The sequence below is a fragment of the Protomyctophum bolini genome (assembly GCF_963924005.1).
Source record: "Protomyctophum bolini genome assembly, chromosome: 2".
Classification (NCBI taxonomy): domain Eukaryota; kingdom Metazoa; phylum Chordata; class Actinopteri; order Myctophiformes; family Myctophidae; genus Protomyctophum; species Protomyctophum bolini.
The window spans coordinates 10,778,579-10,800,139 of record NC_137863.1 but is presented as its reverse complement, the minus strand read 5'-3'; the positions used below and the strand labels follow the sequence as shown (position 1 = coordinate 10,800,139).

General features: G+C 42.8%; 1 protein-coding gene across 7 annotated transcripts in view; it reads left to right on the top strand.

Moving 5' to 3' along the window:
* itpr1b (inositol 1,4,5-trisphosphate receptor, type 1b) overlaps positions 1-21,561 on the top strand; it is a 112,218-nt gene that overhangs the window by 18,679 nt on the left and 71,978 nt on the right. For 4 of the 7 annotated variants that reach the window (XR_013966014.1, XM_080792516.1, XM_080792512.1 and 1 more), the window contains exons 4-21: positions 6,037-6,152; positions 6,810-6,896; positions 8,854-9,012; positions 9,923-10,021; positions 10,680-10,763; positions 10,933-11,079; positions 11,360-11,464; positions 12,227-12,271; positions 12,385-12,414; positions 12,945-13,099; positions 16,211-16,310; positions 16,401-16,561; positions 17,142-17,283; positions 19,332-19,490; positions 19,590-19,762; positions 20,279-20,398; positions 20,503-20,694; positions 21,054-21,305. Coding sequence is in view for 6 of the 7 variants with exons in the window: in XM_080792516.1 (XP_080648642.1) it covers positions 6,037-6,152; positions 6,810-6,896; positions 8,854-9,012; positions 9,923-10,021; positions 10,680-10,763; positions 10,933-11,079; positions 11,360-11,464; positions 12,227-12,271; positions 12,385-12,414; positions 12,945-13,099; positions 16,211-16,310; positions 16,401-16,561; positions 17,142-17,283; positions 19,332-19,490; positions 19,590-19,762; positions 20,279-20,398; positions 20,503-20,694; positions 21,054-21,305 (2,326 nt within the window). In the remaining variant the exon portion in view is untranslated. The remainder of the gene's footprint in view (positions 1-6,036; positions 6,153-6,809; positions 6,897-8,853; positions 9,013-9,922; positions 10,022-10,679; positions 10,764-10,932; positions 11,080-11,359; positions 11,465-12,226; positions 12,272-12,384; positions 12,415-12,944; positions 13,100-16,210; positions 16,311-16,400; positions 16,562-17,141; positions 17,284-19,331; positions 19,491-19,589; positions 19,763-20,278; positions 20,399-20,502; positions 20,695-21,053; positions 21,306-21,561) is intronic. The other 3 variants (XM_080792513.1, XM_080792515.1, XM_080792514.1) reach the window with 3 other exon arrangements.

Sequence of the window (21,561 nt, the reverse complement as noted above, 5' to 3'; positions counted from 1 at the left end):
AATGGTGTCTGTCTAGTAGTAGCCTGGTTCAAGCCCATAGACCCCGCCCACTCCACTGAGTGAACTGAAAGCTTCAGTCTGATAATCAGGCTAGTCTAGTACTTAGCACATTTCAGAAAGGTTGAAATTCAAGTTCCCTAGCCTAGGGAAATCTTTGACGGCTGCTGAAAGTTGGGATACCCACAACTGTAAAAAAAATATTGAATTCTGCCCCTGGCAGAGTGGAGGAGGGCTAGGGTGCATCTCGGGCGGGTATAGGGGAGCATGAGGGGTGGATGTTGGATTTGGAGGTCAGTGAGGGGACCAGTGCAGGAGTGAAGTGGGGCTGGGGTGGCCCTCCAGGTATATTGAGGTAAGGGGGGGCTGGAAGCCTTAGTGAGCCCTGGGGCTGTCCCCCTCTTCTCTCTATGGATTTGAAAAGCTCCAGACCTGGGGGGACTAAGCTACTGTAAGTGTATGGTGAAGATGGGCTCCTCAGATACATTGGAGAGACATGGTCCCTTATGGGACTGGAGGGTGTGAAGTAGAGCTCTTTACATGTGCAAAATGTCGGTCACCGGACATAGAAAACTATGCATTTTGGCACAGTTATACCTATAACACACAAACACAGCAGGTGTTACACCTGCATTACTGCATTCTTACTATTGCACTTACTGTAACGTACTTGGTCATATTCATACCATAATCACAATGCAATGCTTCAACCATACACCATACATGTATTGTAATGTGTATGTATGTTTTGCAGTTTGAAATAGGCAATTATTTCCAAAGTTAATAATAAAAGTAGTATGCTTTGGAAAATTGTATGAAATAATGTAATGTACAGTATACATGATTGGAGTTGGAACCTGGTAAATGTTGTCATATTAATTCTCCAAACCCAAAATACGGAACAAAGTGTGACTGTGACTTATCAATAGTGATCGATCGATTATAGTTTTTCAGTGGCAGATGCGAATATTTAGCAGGGAAGGCTGAATAACATCAAGCAGAACTACTGTACCCTGGGATTTCTCCCACAAACACGCATCTACAAGTTATGAACCTGTGTTTAGATATAGCCAAATACCGGAGCCTTTAATCAGCTGTTCCCCTCTGCCCAACATGTAATGTGACTAATACTATGAGCTATGTTTGCTAAAGATGCTTACAAAATTGTACTCATTTAAACCACAAATAGAATATAAGTATTCCTATTGACCATAGATCTAAGGCTCGACCCTTTGTAGTGGCGCTGTCTGGTACAGTAGGGAATTAATTGCAAAGACACATTGAAACAGGATGGTCTCTTCTTGCGTGTACAGTACAGTACATGTAGCTGTGACCAGAAGGAGAAAGGGTTTCTGAGACACGCTGCTATACCCTTATTCCGAATCAGAATCACTTTATTTGTCATTTTCCCATGTACTTGCATAGTGCATACATAAAGAACATGAAATACCGTTTCCCCTCAGTTATTGGCAGTGCAACATACTGTAAAACGTAGAACCTATTTACGTCTTGTGTTAGTCAGGTATGGATGGATGGTATGAATTGGCTTTCGCTTTGCTTTCACATTGAAACCTGCGTCTTCTGCAGGTGCCTGAAGCCAGAACAACAGATTTTCAGGTTCAGCTCCATCAACAGAGAGAAAGTGTGCCAAGAAGACTAAGTCCTAAGATCCCTGTCGAGTATTAATAGGCCACTTAAGCTATTTAAAAGTGTTTCCAGGGAGCCTTAGCTCCATGTTTTAATCCTTGCACCTTCCTCTCTGATCTCTGAGAGGCTAGCGCCGTGAAATGGTAATTGCACGGTGTGTGAGGCTGCGTATGTGTGTTAAGTGTTGTGTATTTATTTATATACCCCCTCCCAGGCTCCCGCACTCTCTCTAAATAGATTGTGTACGCGCGCGCACACACACACACACACACACACACACACACACACACACACACACACACACACACACACACACACACACACACGCAAATATGTGGTGTGCACGCAAATATACACATGTGTGCGATGTGGCTTTAGCGCTGTAGGCTGTACAAGTAATTACTGTCTCCCAGCTGAAAGGTAGAAGTGTATCGGTACAGTCCGTGCTCAGTGTCCTGCGAAAGAAGCTACCTCTATTTTAAGTATTTGACTTGTTGACATTAAAACCTTGATAATCACTACAACTGAACCGAACTCTGTCTGGTGTACTTGGAAGCGAACCAAGACCCCCATTTTTTTTGCCTGACTAGAGAGTTCGCATCAGAGTTCGTACGGGCATTCACACTAGTGCAAAACAAACGCACAATACGCTATACGCTCCAGGGTTCATTTTATCGAATTGAAGTGCCCAGGTGTAAAGGCACCCTCAGAGAAAACATGTTTATTTTTACATCACATAAGCTCCAAAGCACTGATCATATTGGAGGACTCTTAGGGCCGATCCATACTCCTGTTTCGGCGCTATAGTGCCGAAATGATTTCGGCTCGTCAGAAGATTTCAGTAGCACCGAAGAGCCGACTTTAGGACGGTACCCGCCCCCCCCGAACCTCAAATGACGTCAAATTGTAGGCTCTACAGCGCCGAACCGACTTTTATTCGGCTCTAAAATAGGAGTATGAATCGACCCTAAAGCACACCATCCCTATTCTGGGTATAATGGGTGAACATTCTGTGAAAATATCTGTTCTACCAGCTCAAGCTTGTAGATTGTGAAAGGCGCTTTTTTCCCCTCTAGCATGTACAATATGTATGCCATGCCTCTCAGACAAACACACTACCAGACAGCTCAAATGAAAGGCGAAACTATATGCAATTTCACACCAGTAATGTAGTGGGCCTACATTGGTTGTCTTATGCTAATAGAGCAAGTTGTTCCAAAATAACTTCGCCCATGTCATTGGACAGTAAAATAAGCAATATGTTCTCAGAGACTCAAAGTAGAGTCGCTGCTTCTTCGCCTGGAAAGGAGCCAGCTTAGGTGGTTCGGGCATCTGGTTAGGATGCCTCTCGGGCGTCTCCCTAGGGAGGTCCTCGAGGCACGTCCCACTGGGAGGAGACCCCGGGGCAGACCAAGGTGCAGTTGGAGGAAACACATCGACTCACTAGCCTTGGAACGTCTCGGGATCCCCCAGGAGGAAGTCACTAATGTTGCTCTGGAGAGGGAAGTCTGGAGCTCTCTAGTGGAGCTGTTGCCCCCGCGACCCGACTACGGATAAGCGGTTGAAGATGGATGGATGGTTCTCATTACAATGTAAACATAAAAATATATAATATTGATAAGGGCCATATATCATCCGTAGCCCTTATTATAATTTTTTCAGCCTGCCATTTTCTTTTGAAAAAGAGTTACATTTCAAACTACAATAGCAAAAAAAATAATAATAATCTTCTCTAAAATCTTTCTGAAAAGAATATTGCAAGTGGCCAAATAATTGTAAAAACATCCATTGTGTTCCAAGCCTAAACACAATCGATTAATTGACCATAACATGCTCTGAAAATACGCGTGACCAACCCATCTGGCCACTCAACACGGTGGGCAGCAGTGCATAGCCTGCCTGAACTATGCCCTGCTGGGTTGCATGCTTTGCTTTATTGGATTTGCCCTAATGTTACATTGAATAAATACCTGAAGATGATCTCATACATTAATTTGTAAGTTTATCATCAATCATCAACAAATCACTTCATCTCTCTACCTTTCTATGCTCCCATTAACCTTTCATCTTATCCCCACAAATTACTCGCTCCAGTTTTCTAATACACGGATGCATTTCTGCTCTCCCACTGCCCTATTTTCTACATTGAACCCTGACCTCCTCTGCGCCTTTCTTCCTCTTACTCTAGTTCCGCCTTCCATCCCTCTCTCTCCCCCAGCACCTCCTGACAGCTAAGCCCTAGACGCCATGGAGTTGGCCCCGTTTTTGCCAGAACACGGCACAGCTGCTATTTATTACTCCTGTCGTAGCTTATCAGGTCCCCCACAGGTAGCAGATAGCCACATACATGTGAAGACACGGGTATGGGTCAATATTTACAGTGTTCCCCATCCAGATTATACACAGTGGGAACTAGGCATGTAACAATATATCGTATATCGATATATCAACGATTATCGTCGTATCATATATATCATATTGTGTGTGTGTGTGTGTATATATATATATATATATATATATATATATATATATATATATATATATATATATATATATATATTTAGGTGGGCTAGTAAATTATGGTGTGTGTGATATGAAATGTAAGCTTTAATCATATTCCATCATATTCAAGTGCTTTTGGAGAGAAATGAGACAGAGTCCATGCAGTCACTTTCAGTAGTAGAAGCCTGCAGAGGGGAGCTGTGTGTCTGTGACTGTGCCCAGGTTGATGCTCAATTGCTCATTAATACATCAAGGAAGGCAATTATGTTTCTGCACTTTAATAAATCTACATCTATCCTAAGATGCCATCAAAGAAAGCTGTGTTGTTATGTTAACTCGAGCTAGGTTCTAAACAAGAAAGCATGTTTACAGTTGTTGCACAGAAATTAAGTAATTTGACATGAAAAGTAACTTTTGCAATGTAGTTAAATAAAAATTGTGAAAAAGGCTCTGGGGGGGGAGTGGAGTGGAGTGATTTCCACAGAGTCGGCACACGTTGGTTTTTTCTTAGACGGTGTGGTGGGTTCTTCAGCCATTCTCCTAATTTTCCTCGCATAGCCTCGTTTGAAATTCCACTGGTAATGATTTCCTCACGGTGTTATTTTGAGGGCTGCACACCGCTCAGAGCCCTGACGTCACATCATTTGGAGCGACGCCTACGCGGAAGGGTTGACTCCCACTTTTAGACCAGTTCAGCCCATGCGTAAATCCAGACTTTCATTTTTCGCGAAATGAAAGCCTGGGTATCGAGGCTAGTGTTAATCAGACTTGGGCTTAAACTGAATGATGTCATTCCCTCTGTGTTCCCTCTTTCCTTCCTCCCTCTCTCTCTGTTATGACTAAGAGAGAGAGGGCGCTATGTCAGTACTCACCTTAGCGCCTACATCAGTAGGCGGTAGGTGCTATGTGGAAGAGACAGACTGCAATCTTAATAAACTTCACCAATGAGACCAACACTACTTCACCACACCAATTTTGTGTTGAGTTAGCGAGTAACTCAGTGAAATATATAATTTTACATGCATCCAGATTAAGTTTTCTTTTTTTGTGGTTTACACCTTTATTACTTGAGCAAGCAGAGCGCGCAAGTAATAGTTTTGCCCGGCTCGTATGCACCGTCCCAGCCAACCCGCCACTTTTGATGCGTATGCACCGTCCCAGCAAATTGTGCCTGATTTGCTGGGACCAGATTACATGGTGTGTGTATATGTATAACTAGCTCTCAATGATGACGTAAGAAATATGTGGATTAAAGGACCCAATGCCAGAGTGTAATTGGTTTTCGATGGTGACGTAATGACGATATGTTTTAGTGTTGGGAGGATTAAAGGTAATGCTCCTGTGTATACATGTATGTAATCTGGCACCACTGCCGTATCAGGCACAATTTGCTGGGACGGTGCATACGCATCAAAAGTGGCGGGTTGGCTGGGGCGGAAAGTGGCGCAAAGTAACCACAGTATACCGCTAATCAACTTACAAATTACATACCGGTATACATATATAGTATATGTAGAACTAGCTCTCAATAATGACGTAAGAAATATGTGGATTAAAGGACCCAATGCCAGAGTGTAATTGGTTTTCGATGGTGACGTAATGACGTACATATACAGATCACCTAAAACAGACCTTTCGAAATTAAACACATTTCTCGAAAACATGGTAAAGTATCTATCATCTCCGCCGTGTGCAACACACAAACAGACAGGTTTGAGAACATAACCTCCGGCCTGCTAGAGGTAAACGGATCTAATGTCATGTGGTTATTACATTAATTCTAATTTCTAACCATTACTGTCATTCTCAATTAATGCTGCAATTTGAAATATTGGGTCTTTGCAGCTCACCTTTCTGGCTCCTTTCTTTTCTCTTTTCACCCCCTTCCAGACTGCCTCTTCAAGCTGTGTCCCATGAACAGATACTCTGCACAGAAGCAGTTCTGGAAAGCAGCCAAGCCAGGAGGAAACAGCACCACAGACGCCGTTCTCCTCAACAAACTCCATGTAAGTGTGTGTGCTATACAGTATTAAGCATTATAAAAATGGAAAGGTAGAGAAACTATTGTATAACTCTACTTTAGTTTCTCTACCTTTTCATTTTTATAATGCACTACTGGTAAAACAGCATCTACTGTATCAGAAATGTACTGTAGGAGATCTGTTTCCTTATAAACTCTTAACTAATATGTTATTAGTTATTATTATTATTATTATTATTATTATTATTATCTATTTGAGTCAGATTATGTAATATTGGCAGCTTTACCATGGTTGGGGACATTCTCTATAGAACACTATTGAAATCTTTGACCAGGGCAGAACAAATGCAGGGAACTAGTTAGCATAGCATTTAATCTGACTGTCTGTGGCGAGTAAAACCGCAGGTCCAACAAGTCCCGCGGATCTGCTTGCCCACGAGCAACGATAGCTGCTACATCATGTTAGTAGCGTGGCTTGTAGTGCAAGAAAATCTGAGAAAAAATGCAATACTAATACTTTCTTGTTGCTGGGGTGGGGGTCGGGTCTGGGATTTCAACTTGAAATGTTGCTGACAATAGTTATAATAGGCACCAAATCATTACAAAAAAACCCATGCATGCTCCACTCAAAGGCGGCAACCGCGGGTCACTGTATTCTAACGTCTCCATCTCCTGTTCTCAGCATGCTGCCGATTTGGAGAAGAAGCAGAACGAGTCTGAGAACCGTAAGCTGCTGGGATCAGTCATCCAGTATGGAAATGTCATTCAGGTATGACGAGGAATAGCCTATATGAGAAGGTACTGTAACTATAGGCCAGCACAGTTGAGGGCTTACTGTACGTGGTTCAATATGACCCTGTCACATGACTGTGCTTGATGACTTGGCATAAATCTCTTCTATCGGTGGGAGACTTTAAATAATGGTTCTAACGGCTTCTACAATGCAGTCACTTGTTTTACGAGATGAGCCTTATCATTCTCCACTCATTTGACCAGGAATGCTTTGCACACAGGCATGTTGCTATTAACTGGCCACTATGGAATATATCCTTACCAAGAATGGCCATACAGGCCTGCTGTATTGTGGTAATGTTGGAGCAACCACGTGGAGGATAATAGAGAGGATATTACTATAATTATAGTACCACTGTACCAGTCAAAACATGTGGATACATGGACTCACTGAAGGGTTTTTCATGATCATTGTTTTAAGCTAGCCCCTCCTATGCCCCTGCTTTGTGTGTACCCCATTGCAATGATTTGATTGGCTGATCACCCCAAATAGCGATGATTTGATTGGTTGAGCAAAGTTCATATTGACGATAAAACACAAGGACAGAAAAGTGAAGACGGAAAAGTGAGGACGCAAATTGTGATTGGCCGGAATGAGATGACGTATGATGATGTACAGTATGCGCCCCTCACTTCACACAGATGTGATTTATTTATTTTTAATAATAGTGTATATCATCAAAACTATGAAATGGCTCATATGGAATTATTTAGTAAACAAAACTGTGCTAATGAGAAGGTTTGTCCAAACTGTTGACTGGTACTGTGTATACATTATTAAGACTGCGAGTAATCATTCCAGTAATTAAATAGGCGGCGACATTTCACACGTAGAGAATGAATCTGGCTGTTGTGCAAATGAAGAGTTGAAACATCTAATCAGCACAGTGTGGGTGCTCCATGGAATACATCTAATCAGCATAGTGTGGGTGCTCCATGGAATACATCTAATCAGCACAGTGTGGGTGCTCCATGGAATACATCTAATCAGCACAGTGTGGGTGCTCCATGGAATACATCTAATCAGCATAGTGTGGGTGCTCCATGGAATACATCTAATCAGCACAGTGTGGGTGCTCCATGGAATACATCTAATCAGCACAGTGTGGGTGCTCCATGGAATACATCTAATCAGCACAGTGTGGTGCTCCATGGAATACATCTAATCAGCATAGTGTGGGTGCTCCATGGAATACATCTAATCAGCACAGTGTGGGTGCTCCATGGAATCCACTCATCAGTGAAGCGTGGGTGCTCCATGGAAGTGACCCTATCAGCACACATTTGGTGCCCCTTGGGAGAATTTAATAATGGATGTTTGTGGTTTCACCACACTGCTGCCACAGCTGACATGAATACTTGTACTGTTGTCGGCAAAGGTCTGCTCCAACCGTCCATTCTTAGAGCTGGGTCCAAATGAGAGCCAGTGTGAGATGGTTAAAACTCCTGATGAAACCACTACCTACTTGATGCAGTGTTGGTTCAAGTAAACTGCATAGTATGCATGCATCCACCTCTGTTTTCTTTTTGTTATAATTTTTTATTCATTAAACAAAAACAATACAATTATGCCAGCTTAACATAGCATACTGTAGATGTATCGTGAACACAACAACACACACAACATAAAACTGACAACAAATGACCACGGAATATAATAACAAGTACTGTACACTGAAGGGAGAAGAGCTTATTTTATAATATCTGATAACATTTCTATTGTGAGACAATAGTCACATGATATTTTAAGTGGTGCATACTGAGCCCATCTTTGAATTTTTTTCAATCTCCCATCTGCCCCATAGCTACAAGTCGCAAAATCTGTTGATTGAAGATTCTAGCATTGGAATGTATTATTGTATTTAAAATTATGAATGTCATGTTTGTGTGCATTATTTAAAAATGTGTTTCTTTTTATTTGTTTTTATGAACAGATATTGCACTTAAAAAGCAATAAGTACCTGACAGTGAACAAGCGTCTGCCTGCGCTGCTGGAGAAGAATGCCATGAGGGTGACTTTGGACTCGGCTGGCAACGAGGGCTCTTGGTTCTACATTCAGCCCTTCTACAAGCTGCGCTCCCTGGGAGACAGTGTGGGTAGATAACTCAAAGATAATGGGGATAAAGTCAATAGTAGTGAAGGGAAACAACTCGGGTCACCTTGACATTTGGAAGCCTACAGGGCCACCTGTCCAGCAGCATGAGGCAGGCTATTCCCTTCAGATAAATGAGGAATTTGTAATTCCTGTAATGTTGGGCAGGAACACCGTAGGTGAGATAGAGGCCACAGCTCTAGTCTTGCCCAGGTGTCTAGCTACTGCAAGATTTGTATGGTTGATGGTTCAATATGCAAGTTACAGTAAACAGAAACATGCTACCCTGTTGTGCAGTCTGCATTATTGAAGATTAATTTAGTAAATCTGACCTGGTAAGACTTAGGCCAGCTAATCAGTTTATTCCAATTATGTTCACCACTTCACATACAGTGTAGGATCTCTGCTCCAGTATGCCCCCTACTGCCTGTCTGATGGCTAGCATCTATCCAACAGATGCTTTTATGATATTCACCAAACTGCATGACATTTCAAACCGATGTTGCTAGTCTCTGAAGTTCTACGGCCTATTGTCATTTGAAGTCCCAAGATGTTCTCTTGACCCACATGGGACGAGTGCCAGACCTTGAGATTGCATTTAAAGTCGTCTATCTTCTTGAAGGACACTTCAGTTCTGGTCTTACAGAAACTGCACTAATGTATCACTTCCTGTCTGGGTCCTTCTAATGGCAACAGTCCCCGTGGATAGATGTACTGTAGTATCACAGTCTTGCAGGATATTACTCTCTCTCTCTCTGTGTGTGTGTGTGTGTGTGTGTGTGTGTGTGTGTGTGTGTGTGTGTGTGTGTGTGTGTGTGTGTGTGTGTGTGTGTGTGTGTGTGTGTGTGTGTGTGTGTGAGAACGCACATTTCAGTGTAATGTTTGTTTGATTTTTGGGCTCATTTTTCAGGTGGTGATTGGGGATAAAGTGGTTCTTAACCCTGTGAATGCTGGACAACCCTTACACGCCAGCAGTCATCAGCTAGTTGACAACCCAGGCTGCAATGAGGTACTGTGCATGAAGCTTTAATTGGCAGCAGTTGCTTTATTTGGAGTTGTAAACACCTCATGTAAGTAGTCATCTGTATATAATGCAAACCTACAGTATTTGTAGTTGTACAATATCTACTTCGTTTATAGTTTATACCGGTGAAGTATGTTGTCTTTTCTGTCCTCAATCTTGTGCCAAACAAATGCACCTTTTGAAATGTTTATATTTGAAAGTGTTGACGCGAGCATAATAGCTTTGCTAACGAGGAGGAGGGAGTCAAAAGCCTTACATTTTAAGCTATCGACGTATATTTTATTGTCCACAGTGTCCAGTGGGTACTGCACACCCATTTGGATTATATGTAGTGAGAACAATGGCCAAATGGACTTGACTTGCTGACACATGCATCTACAAGGATAAGGAAATGAGAATTATTCAAATTATTCAGCAGTGTCATATTTCTCATGCAGAAAGCGCAAATATTGCATTGGCAAAATTCCTTTATAGCTCTGAGGCCATAGAAAATCCCCAAGCTCTACCGATGATCAGAAACTACCGGTATAACTATATTAGGAGGGCAACCTGGTTGGTTTTACTGTTGTACAGTAACTGTTGATTTGGTCACATTTTCTTGTATAGATGGACAAATAATGCTGTCTGCATCTCTGTCTTTCAGGTGAATTCTGTAAATTGCAATACTAGTTGGAAAGTCACTCTGTTCATGAAATGGAGTGACAACAAGGAGACCATACTAAAGGGGGTTAGTACTGTTTAAGCCAGATTGTTTTTGTGCGCAACTCTGTGTATAAATCAGGGTACATAAGCTTATGAAATCAACTTATCAGCACCTATTAGATACTCTACTTGATCTACTGTACCCCTTGCTCTCTCTCTCTCTGTGTGTGTGCCTCTTGTTTGTTTACTGTCAGGGTGATGTTGTGCGGATGTTCCATGCAGAACAGGAGAAGTTCCTCACCTGTGATGACCACAGGAAGAAGCAGCATGTTTTTCTCAGGACAACAGGACGACAGTCTGCCACATCTGCCACCAGTAGCAAAGCACTCTGGGAAATCGAGGTGCGCTCAACTTCGCTTTACCTACCTCACTGTATACCGGTACCTGTGATATCATATAATTGACGAGGTCGGTGTATATTGTCTTATCACATACCCAGCCATTATTTGCCCTGCTTGAGGTCGTTTTTAAAGAGCCGAGAGGGTGATAACTGATAACCCCTAGGGGTGATAACCGATACTCCTTAGAGCACCATATAAGAGTTATCAATTGATATTCGATGGAGGTCATAATCTATGTTTATAAGCTTGTTTTCCTGTCCATGTCTTCTTCAAATACCAGGTGGTCCACCATGACCCATGTAGAGGAGGAGCAGGCTACTGGAACAGCCTCTTCAGGTTCAAACACCTGGCCACGGGTTGCTACATGGCTGCAGAGGTGGGTGAGGTGTGTGTGGCTCTATTCCCATCCTTCTTGCATACTATTACGATTGCATAGCTGTGCTTATCATTAAAGTAAAGTATTCATCAACCCACAAGCTGTTTGTGAGAGAGAGAGGAAGGAAGGACTGATTATCAAGTATTGTAAGCGCCATTTTGAGTCTCCTAATTGTGGCCAATGATGTCCACTGAGGGGTGTGGTCAAGTTCAGGTTGCCATAGTTACAGGGAGGGTATTTAACCCTGTCCCTAATGAATTGCAGGTGTTGTTGATAGGAGGCAAACTGTTTTCTGACTGTGCAGACAGGGACTGTTGCATTCACCACGTTTGACTGTTTGTTACTTATGTTATTTGCCTTCAAAGTATAGGATTTTGTAAGGAAAATAAATATAATTTAATATCCACTCTACGAACATTCTGGACCTCAGTTCTTTCAGCACACGTCTAAACTTCCTCATCCGTCAGCAGCCAGTAGCACCTAATACAGGGATTTAGGCGCTACAAGTATCAAAATCCTACAAGCAATGTCTGGGATGCTTACAAAAGCCAGAGTAGACGTTAAAATGACTCCAAACATTTTTTAAAGTGAAATATCCCTTTACGCTCTGCAAATTGAAATATCCCTTTACGCTCTTCACATTGAAATATCCCTTTACGCTCTGCACATTAGGAGCTACTCATTTTTGAATGAATGAATTGTAGGTTCAAGTGACAAACCTTGGAACCTAGAAGCTGCAAATCTTATTTTAGATTGTGCTCTCTCTCCCAGGTGAACCCAGACTTTGAGGAGGAAAGCACTGAGCCTCGAGCCTCGGTAAGTCGGTCGGAGATTCTTCTTTGCATGCTTAGCTGTGTTGTCCTATTCTACCCTACTCTACTTCTCCTGATCGCATCTGTTCAATAACTGGCTTTTGCTTTCTCGTGTAGGTGGTGGACTTTACACCCTTTAACTTCCAGGTACTGTCAATCATTATTGCAATCTGTCTAGCATCTGATCACCCATCTAAATTAAACCCCACCAGCCATTCTCATTGGTATTTATTTGATGCAGGGAATTTATGTCTCCTGCTGTCCCCTATATTCCAATAAATGTTTAGATTTCTGCGTTAGTGATTTTTCAAGGAGCAATATCCCTACATTAGTAATTGCTGTAGTTGTGGTAATGATAGTAATTTTCCACAAGGTGTCATCAAGTATTATGATGCACTTCCTATTGGAAATCACCAGTAGATGGCAGTGTTGTACAAGATATTTCAGATTGTGGCAGGTTTCTATGCTAGTAGTTAGCCTACTTGACTGCACCTCTAAGTCTATGATCTTTCAAACACTAGTTGCTGTCAGAAAAAACCAGGAGTAACCAGGTGCTCACAGGAGATATAAAGATCCTTATAGTAAAAACAACAGATAATCCGGGCACTCAAAGGTATAAAGAGCAATAGCCTGGCTGTCCTCTTTTTACCTTCCACTGTATACTTTTGTGATTGAAGGTGGATGGAGATCATGAAGCTCTACGAGCACGTCTGCGTGCACCCCAGGAGAAGGCCATGTACACTCTGGTGCCTGTTCCTGATGGCATGGACATCTCCTCTATCTTTGAGCTTGACCCTACCACTCTGAGAGGGGGGGACTCCATGGTGCCCAGGTATTGCATTATGCACATGGTAAAACCTTTTGTATTCATTTCACTCTTCTGGAGTGTGAAATGGGTGTAAATTAACCCTGATAATATACTGTGCACTTGGACACACGCCACTCATGCTGTAATACAGTATCTCCAAGGCTACTATCAGGACAACCAACTTATCCAAGACTGTCTGAGAAGAGCCAAATAGGAAAACTGTCTCACAGATAAGGGCCTATCCCTGTATCGAGTAAACTGAATGAATAAACTACGATAGGAGTGCTCGGAATGTTGCTATCACCATGCCAAATGACTGAACTGACATCATGCATGCACACAGAGAGACAGACAGACAGACAGACAGACAGCCTCCTTCTTCTGTTGTATCTCTTTAGAACTGCAGCTCACGCTGCGATCCGTTGTGAGCTGGTATATTTGGTGCATGAAACACGTGCAACTAATTATAAATCAAGCCCAAGGGCCCTGCTTGCCTCTGTAGTGCCAGTGCAAAAGACTGTTGATGCTGGTCACCTGATGTTGACCAGACACTTGAGACTCCCGTTCACACCGTTGGTCGGTTTACATTGTTGGCAGACACTGGCATTTAGCTGGCAGGGGAAGGCACATCTACTGTAGCAGCAGAGTTCAAGGTGAGCAGAGCTACTTTAGCTGTTCAGGATAGCAGAGGCTAAAACATGTTTCATTTCATGACATTGATTGAATCACGTTGTCATCATTTTCAGGAATTCTCAATTCTGTGTATTTTACATGCAGTGTTAGATTATTTTTCTTTTGATAGAAGCTTGAGGCAGTGGCAGTGTGCATATTTCAGTTTTTCCCCATTTCCAAATAATGTCTCTGAAATGGACTCTGAAACAAACAAAAAAAAAACACGTGTGCAATTGTGCATGCATGCGCACATCCTTGAGTGTGTACTGCATGTATGTACGGTATATACAGTATGCGTTTGGATCACATCACAGATATATGTATTCAATTTATGGACAATGACATGCCTCTAAGCAGAGTTCACATGTTACATAAATGTCCTGTACTCGGCACAATCGCACAACCACCAGCTAGAAATCATATTTCGTATTATAAATAATCTGCTTTTTTACTGCAAAGTTAGATATCCCAGTTCTTATACTAATGTCGATATGCAGTGTAGTGTGAAATATATTGGTAACAGTAGGTGCGTCATAAAAAACTCACAATTGACTCCCATCCACAGTATATTGATAAAAATGAGTGGGCCCTTGCTGTTTGGTATCACTGCACATATATCAATCAAAAAATGAAAGCAAATTGAGAGTTCTTAACATCGCCTCAAAGGGTATTGGAACTACCCTCCCATCTTTGGCTTTGATTTATGATGGCCCAGCCAAATCTAAATGCCAGAAAATAATTGAATGCCCATCACTCTATGGGAATTGTACCAGCTTTTTTATTTATTTATGTACCTAAACGTTTCAGGGTTATGGTGGTAAAAACAATTTGCAGCAATGCTTATACCAAGGCCAACCATGTCATGAAAAGGATCTGCCAGATCTACAAGCTCACAACATGTCATGTTGTGAAGCGTAAGATTGTAGCTCTACTATGCTATGCTTAGTCATTTACATTTTATATTCAGGTGGTGTTGCTCCGGTGACTTACACGGATGGGGATAGGGGTTCATTGTCTTGCTAAATGAAACACGGATGGGGAATTGGGGATAGGGGCTCAATGTCTTGCTAGACGAAACAGCTTACTGTAAAATTTTTAGCTGTTGAAGGCATTGAGCCTAAGGTCCTTTCTATTGTGAAATAGATACCCACAAGGCCAGACAGAAATTGTTGCACTGTGTTTTGCTTTTGTCATTGAGATGATCACGTGTTTGACTTGTAGGAGCTCCTATGTGAGGTTAAGGCACCTGTGCACGGTGCACCAACACGTGGGTCCATAGCACCAACAACCCTATCAACAATTTTTTGTAGCTCTGCTATTTTAGAGAGGAAAAAAGGATGTTTTGGTGTGCTCCGTCTTGAATGGCAGATAACACCAAGTATGCTGGGTTACTGAATGGTGATGAAGGCCTATCTGCACCTTGTGTCAAAGCCTCCATTGTGTGTCACATCATCAAGTACTGTGTGCAAACTGTGCACTGTGCATGCCTGCGTGCATGCTGCAGGCTACTATTGCTGGCACCTCCCATGCCTACCTGAAATAACCCCACATATCTCAGACATGGGCACTAGGTGTGAGAGTAATTAGTAGCTGTACACAAAGGTAAGCCTGTACATTGGCCGATTATACAACGCCTGCCAGGAATATGGCCAGTGTCTGCTGCCTGTGCTAAGGGTTGAGTGCATACAGATGCGTGTGTGCGCGCGCGCGCACACACACACACACACACACACACACTGTACAAAGATGGAAGGGAGGAGTTCCCACAGAGTCATTACCGTATGTGTAAAGTTTCAGTGTTGTGAGGGAAGTGATAGGAAATTAAGAATAATCAGCTACTTTGTCACCACACCACGGCCTGTTGCTATTGGACCTACACTTAATGTGAAAGTATTATACCTGTACAACCACTATGATTATACAAATAATCACCTGTTAATGCCTTAATGAAAGACGGAATAGAAAGTAGAGTACATGATGTATAGTCGTAAAAGCTAAAATTCAATTATAACGTAACCATTATAGGCCTGAAGCAAACCTTAATTATTTTTATTTACTACAAATGGTGTTTCAATCAACTCTCAACAATTTCTGTTAGTACAAAATATCATGTGGTGGTACAGTACAAATAACAATAACAGTACAAATAACACAATTATGATACAGTGCTTAGCCATTTACATTTTATATTCAAGTGGTGTTGCTCCAGTGACTTACACGGATGGGGATAGGGGTTCATTGTCTTGCTAAATGAAACGTGGATGGGGAAATGGGGGTAGGGGCTCAATGTCATGCTAGACGAAACAGCTTACTGTATACTGTAAAATAATATTTTTAGCTGTTGAAGGCATTGAGCCTAAGGTCCTTTCTATTGTGAAATAGATACCCACAAGGCCAGACAGAGAAATTGTTGCACTGTGTTTTGCTTTTGTCATCTGAGACGATCACGTGTTTGACTTGTAGGAGCTCCTATGTGAGGTTAAGGCACCTGTGCACCAACACGTGGGTCCATAGCACCAACAACCCTATCGACAAAGAAGAAGAAAAACCTGTTATGTTGCGGGTGAGTACTTTTGTTGATGCGGATGTCGATATTATAATTAATGTACATATGTGACTGATAACATATTGTAAAAGCAATTCCTCATTCCAGATTGGAACATCAGCTGTAAAAGAGGACAAGGAAGCCTTCGCTATCGTACCAGTGCCACCTGCTGAAGTGCGTGATTTAGACTTTGCCAACGACGCAAGCAAAGTTTTAGCATCCATTGCTGGCAAACTGGAGAAGGGTACAATCACACAGAATGAAAGGAGGTACGTATGTCTGGGGAAGGAGGCACCAAGGCTCTCTTGATGTGACCTGCTGAAAGTGTATCTAGAATTCCCATTGATGCAGTTTTTGCTCTCTACCAGAGACGCACAATGTTTCCACTATGAGAAAAACAAAATCTTTTTTTATTCTAGGGCAGGGGTATTCAACTAGATTAGGCCGTGGGCCACAACTGTAGACTGATTGTGTGTGGGGGGCCGCTAAGCTGAGCTCCACACGCTAGATTTTTGGCAATTCCATGTCTCCTTTTGGATTCTTTGGGTGCGTTCGGAAATGCGCCCTGAACGCACTGGTGTGCTCTCTTGTCATTCGTTTATTCAGTGCACTCGGTGCGTTGTCGTTCGAAAATCCAGTGCGCTGTGCACCGGGTGTGCCGAGTGCCCGCACTGAGCGACCCTACCCTGAAGCTGGGGTTGTCCGGTGTGATTCGTGTGAATGCGTCACAGCTGTGGTCGTTCGTAAATAAGGCACACTGAACGCACTCTGTGACGTCACCGCCCACCACACTCAACAAACTGACCACATTCCCGGTGTGCATTTCCGAATGCACCCTTTACTTCCCAGGTTTGTGACCAAGCTCCTGGAGGACCTTGTGTTCTTTGTGGTGGACATTCCCAACAGTGGACAGGATGTTCTGGAGATCATGGTCAACAGGCCCAACAGGGAGAGACAGAAACTGATGAGGGAGCAGAACATTCTCAAACAGGTTAGCCACAGATATGGAATTTGTCGTTTCAAAACGGTACCTCTAAGTTGCTTAACAAACATCTGATACACACAAAAAGTGTGCAAATGCATTCTGTGGAGTTATTCAAATGGAAGTGAAATCTACCAAAACTAACATCAAAACTAACCCAAGACTGCTATGAGCGATGACGTTGGATGAAATTCCCTTTTAAAATGGTCTAATATAAGATGGTAATTATCTCCACCAGGCCGAAGGCATGGGGAGAGAGGGCTGTATCTTGTGCCACCCCTTAAACCTTATCCCTAAACTTATTTGCCATTTTTTACTATTTAAAAAAAAACTTAGTTCAAATAGCTGATCTACAAGCTCACGACGTGTAGATGTACTGTATATTCCATTCCAAAAGCTGGCTTCCAAAGAGGATGTAAAAAAACCAAACAGCAACCAGCAACACACATGACACGAGACCCGCACAGATCATAGCTACGTGTAACTTACAACATTAGCAATTTCTCTCGTTTGGCAGTTTTTCGTTGTGTCAGATACAGACCCGAAATATGCAGTTTGCAACACGTGTGGAGAAAATGTCCCACGTGGAGGTAATCTACCAAAGAATTTTAACACAAGCAACTTGAGAAAGCACTTGGAAACTAAACACGGCGACGAGCATGCTGAATACCTCGGGCTAAGCGAAGCGAAACAACAGGCTGCAAAATCAGACGTTTCAGAAGAAAAGAAGCACACACAGATGACTGTTAAAGCATCAAAAGAATATGGTTTTACCATATTCAGTATCTCATGTTCCTGTACACATTTTGACAAAGATAGATTGTGGATTCCCGTTTATGAGTCCAAGCCGTTGTCTCCTGGGTCTACTATCTCGTTTGCTAAAGTTGGACCGACATTTACAAAGAAGTCATTGAATTCATTGGCTATTTTTTTGTTGTTCTCTATGGTTATGTTTTCTTTAGTGAAGTAGCTGGGATACTCCCCTTTTCCCATACCTTTTCGAATTATGTTGTTAAGGGTCGAGTGACCAGTCCAGGCCTGCAGGACCCACTAATAGGGATGCTCCGATAGATCGGTCGCCGATATAGATCGGCCGATGACCGATACCATATATCGGATCGGACGTCTAAAATTCACCGATCCGCAAAACCGATATAAAAGGCTAAAAGCTGCGCCGTTTATATTAAAAAAATAGTGTGCGATTTTACTAAGGCACCGATCTGGCGCTCTGTGAGCCACTAGTAGAGTCTGCTACAGTAGATGTAGTTCGGCTAGTTGAACTATTTTAAAATGTTTTTTCAAAATAGTAAAAAATGGCAAATAAGTTTAGGGATGAGGGATAAGGGTGGTGCAAGATGGAGCCCAGAGTATATTTTACACTCCGTCCGTCTGTGCGTGTGTCCGTCCGTCCGTCGGCCCGTCCGTGTGTGTGTGTGGCCGTCCGTCTGTGTACAGCTAATCTCCGGCAACGTTAACCCGGTCGATGCTAAACTTTGCACACACACTCCCTGGATGCCAACGATGAACCTCTGCCTCAAATTTTCCAGAACGGCCTGTTTTAGCGCCACCAGGAGGCCGACTTTTGTAAAACCCATTTTTTATATTACTTATATTACTAGATTTTGTCCAAAAATCCCACAAATCGTTACACAGTCATATGCTCAAGACCGATCTGTCCGATATTTCATATTCCATCCTAATTGGCTGATATTGGCTGTCAAAGTTTGCAGGATTGACCCCAAAAGCCTCAAATCATGAACACAGCGTGCAATTTACGTGAAATCTTTCACAGACTTTCCTACTAGGCTGAGGAATATATACCACCCTTTTCCGATTGACCTGTTATAGCGCCACCAACAAGTGGAGTTTTGCTAAACACATTTTTGGAACAAAATGCCTCAAATCATCCAATTGCCATCCAAGGCATAAGAAGAAATGCCACCCTTTTCACATTGGCCTATTATAGCGCCACCAGGAGGCCACAACCTGACCTGCCGTGGTGGAGACCTGTGCCCCGAGGGGCACTTTATCTAGTTACAAATGTGTTGCATCTACAGATCTTCAAACTTCTCCAAGCCCCTTTCACGGACAGTGGAGATGGACCCATGCTGCGACTGGAGGAGCTGGGAGACCAGCGACACGCCCCCTTCAGACACATTTGTAGGCTTTGCTATCGAGTGCTACGCCACTCTCAGCAAGATTACAGGAAGAACCAGGTAGGTGGCCATAACGGCTCTGTCCTGACCCCGGGTACCTTGACCTCACCTCATCCTTCATCAGTACGCTGAACTTTAACATTCTGTTTCCCTTTGCAGGAGTACATAGCCAAACAGTTCCGTTTCATGCAGAAGCAGATAGGCTACGATGTGTTGGCAGAGGACACGATAACAGCCCTGCTCCACAACAACCGCAAACTGTTGGAGAAACACATCACCGCTGCTGAGATAGACACGTTTGTCACTCTAGTGAGGAAAAATCGAGAGCCCAGGTGAGACTCACAGAGGACAGGCCCTGGCTGGCATCGTAAACTGGCGCGCAAGTTAGTTTTTTGGGGCGGTTTTGGTCGGTTTTGTTTGTCTAACAGCTGCTAAGGAATTCAAATATATGGAGATGTATTCAAATGTATTCGTGGTGGGATGAGTGGAGTTGTTTGTGTGGGACCTTGGCACTGCAGGTAACTTGCATTTGACAGTGTGTGCTGCTGTTGAGTTCACATGGTGCCTGGCGTTGTTGATGATTTGGGTGCCAGGCTCATACGTGGACATTGATAAAGAGGGTCTATACAGTTTGGACGGTAATGATACCATGAGGGCACAATTGTACTGTACATGACTGGGCATTAGCTTCCCTCCGTGTACATTGCAGGACTTGGTCAAGTATTGGCCCTACAAAATGACATGCCACAACAGCCAAAGAATTGTGTTGGATAGGGACTTTCTAAACTTCTTCTAAGCTCTGGAGCCCATGAAGAATGTTCTATGTTTTGCCATCTCTCCCCATGCAGGTTCCTGGATTACCTGTCAGATCTGTGTGTGTCCATGAACAAATCCATACCTGTGACACAGGAACTCATCTGTAATGCAGTACTGGATCCAGCCAATAGCGACATCCTCATTGATACCAAGTTAGCTTCTCCCCTCAATGCATTTTCATTGACTTTTATTCTTTTTTTTGCCAACTCAAATGAATATTTATTTATTTATTTATTTTCCCTGTACTGTTTACCAGACTGGTCCTGTCAAGGTTTGAGATTGAAGTATCGGTCAATGATGAGACTCCAGTGGAAGCAGAGGATGAGGAGGAGGTGTGGTTGTTCTGGAAGGACAATGGCAAGGAGATCCACAGTAAGAGCATCAGAGAACTGGCTCAGGACGCCAGAGAGGGTCAGAAGGACGACCAAGATGTGGTCAGCTACTACAGGTTTGAGTTCTGCACCATAGTGTTAACATTTTATTGTCCAAAAAGCTGGAAGTGAGTTTCTTTTTAGCTTTTGTTTCTGTCTCTAGCTTTCCAGTGTTTTTTTGTTTTCATTTGATGAAGAGAAAGACAGAAGTTACTGTAGGTTATTGTTTTTTTTTTAAAGAGGTCACCTTTTGAATTTCTACAGAGATTATATTCTTATTTGTATCCAAAATCTAGCCATAGGAACCTGGCGCCGATTCTTTATTAAAAGTCTTGTTCACTGTGTGTGCATGGTTACATAAGAGTTAAGAGTTTGATTTAAAATCCAGCAAATAAGTAAGATCCAACTCCAAATATGAAATTACTATTTATTTTAGGTACCAGCTGAACCTGTTTGCCAGAATGTGTCTGGACCGTCAGTACCTGGCCATCAATAAGATTTCTGGTCAGCTCGATGTCGACCTGATCCTACGCTGCATGTCTGATGAGGACCTGCCCTTTGACCTGCGTGCCTCCTTCTGCCGCATGATGCTTCATATGCACGTGGACCGCGACCCCCAGGAGCAGGTCACTCCTGTCAAATATGCCCGCCTCTGGTCTGAGATCCCCTCACAGATTGCCATTGATGAGTGAGTTTGGATCATGGCCTTGTTGGTTCAGTCATGGGAGACCCAAGATTATTATTCTGAAGTGGCAGCTATTACACACACATAGAATTGCACATACTGTAGCACACCTACCTCAATATTTGATCACGTTCCACACACACACTGACACATGACACTTTGTATATTAAGACTGCACACACAAACATAATTATGCCCTCAAAAATGGACATGCACATATAAACACACACATACCGCACATGTACAGTAGGACTCATAC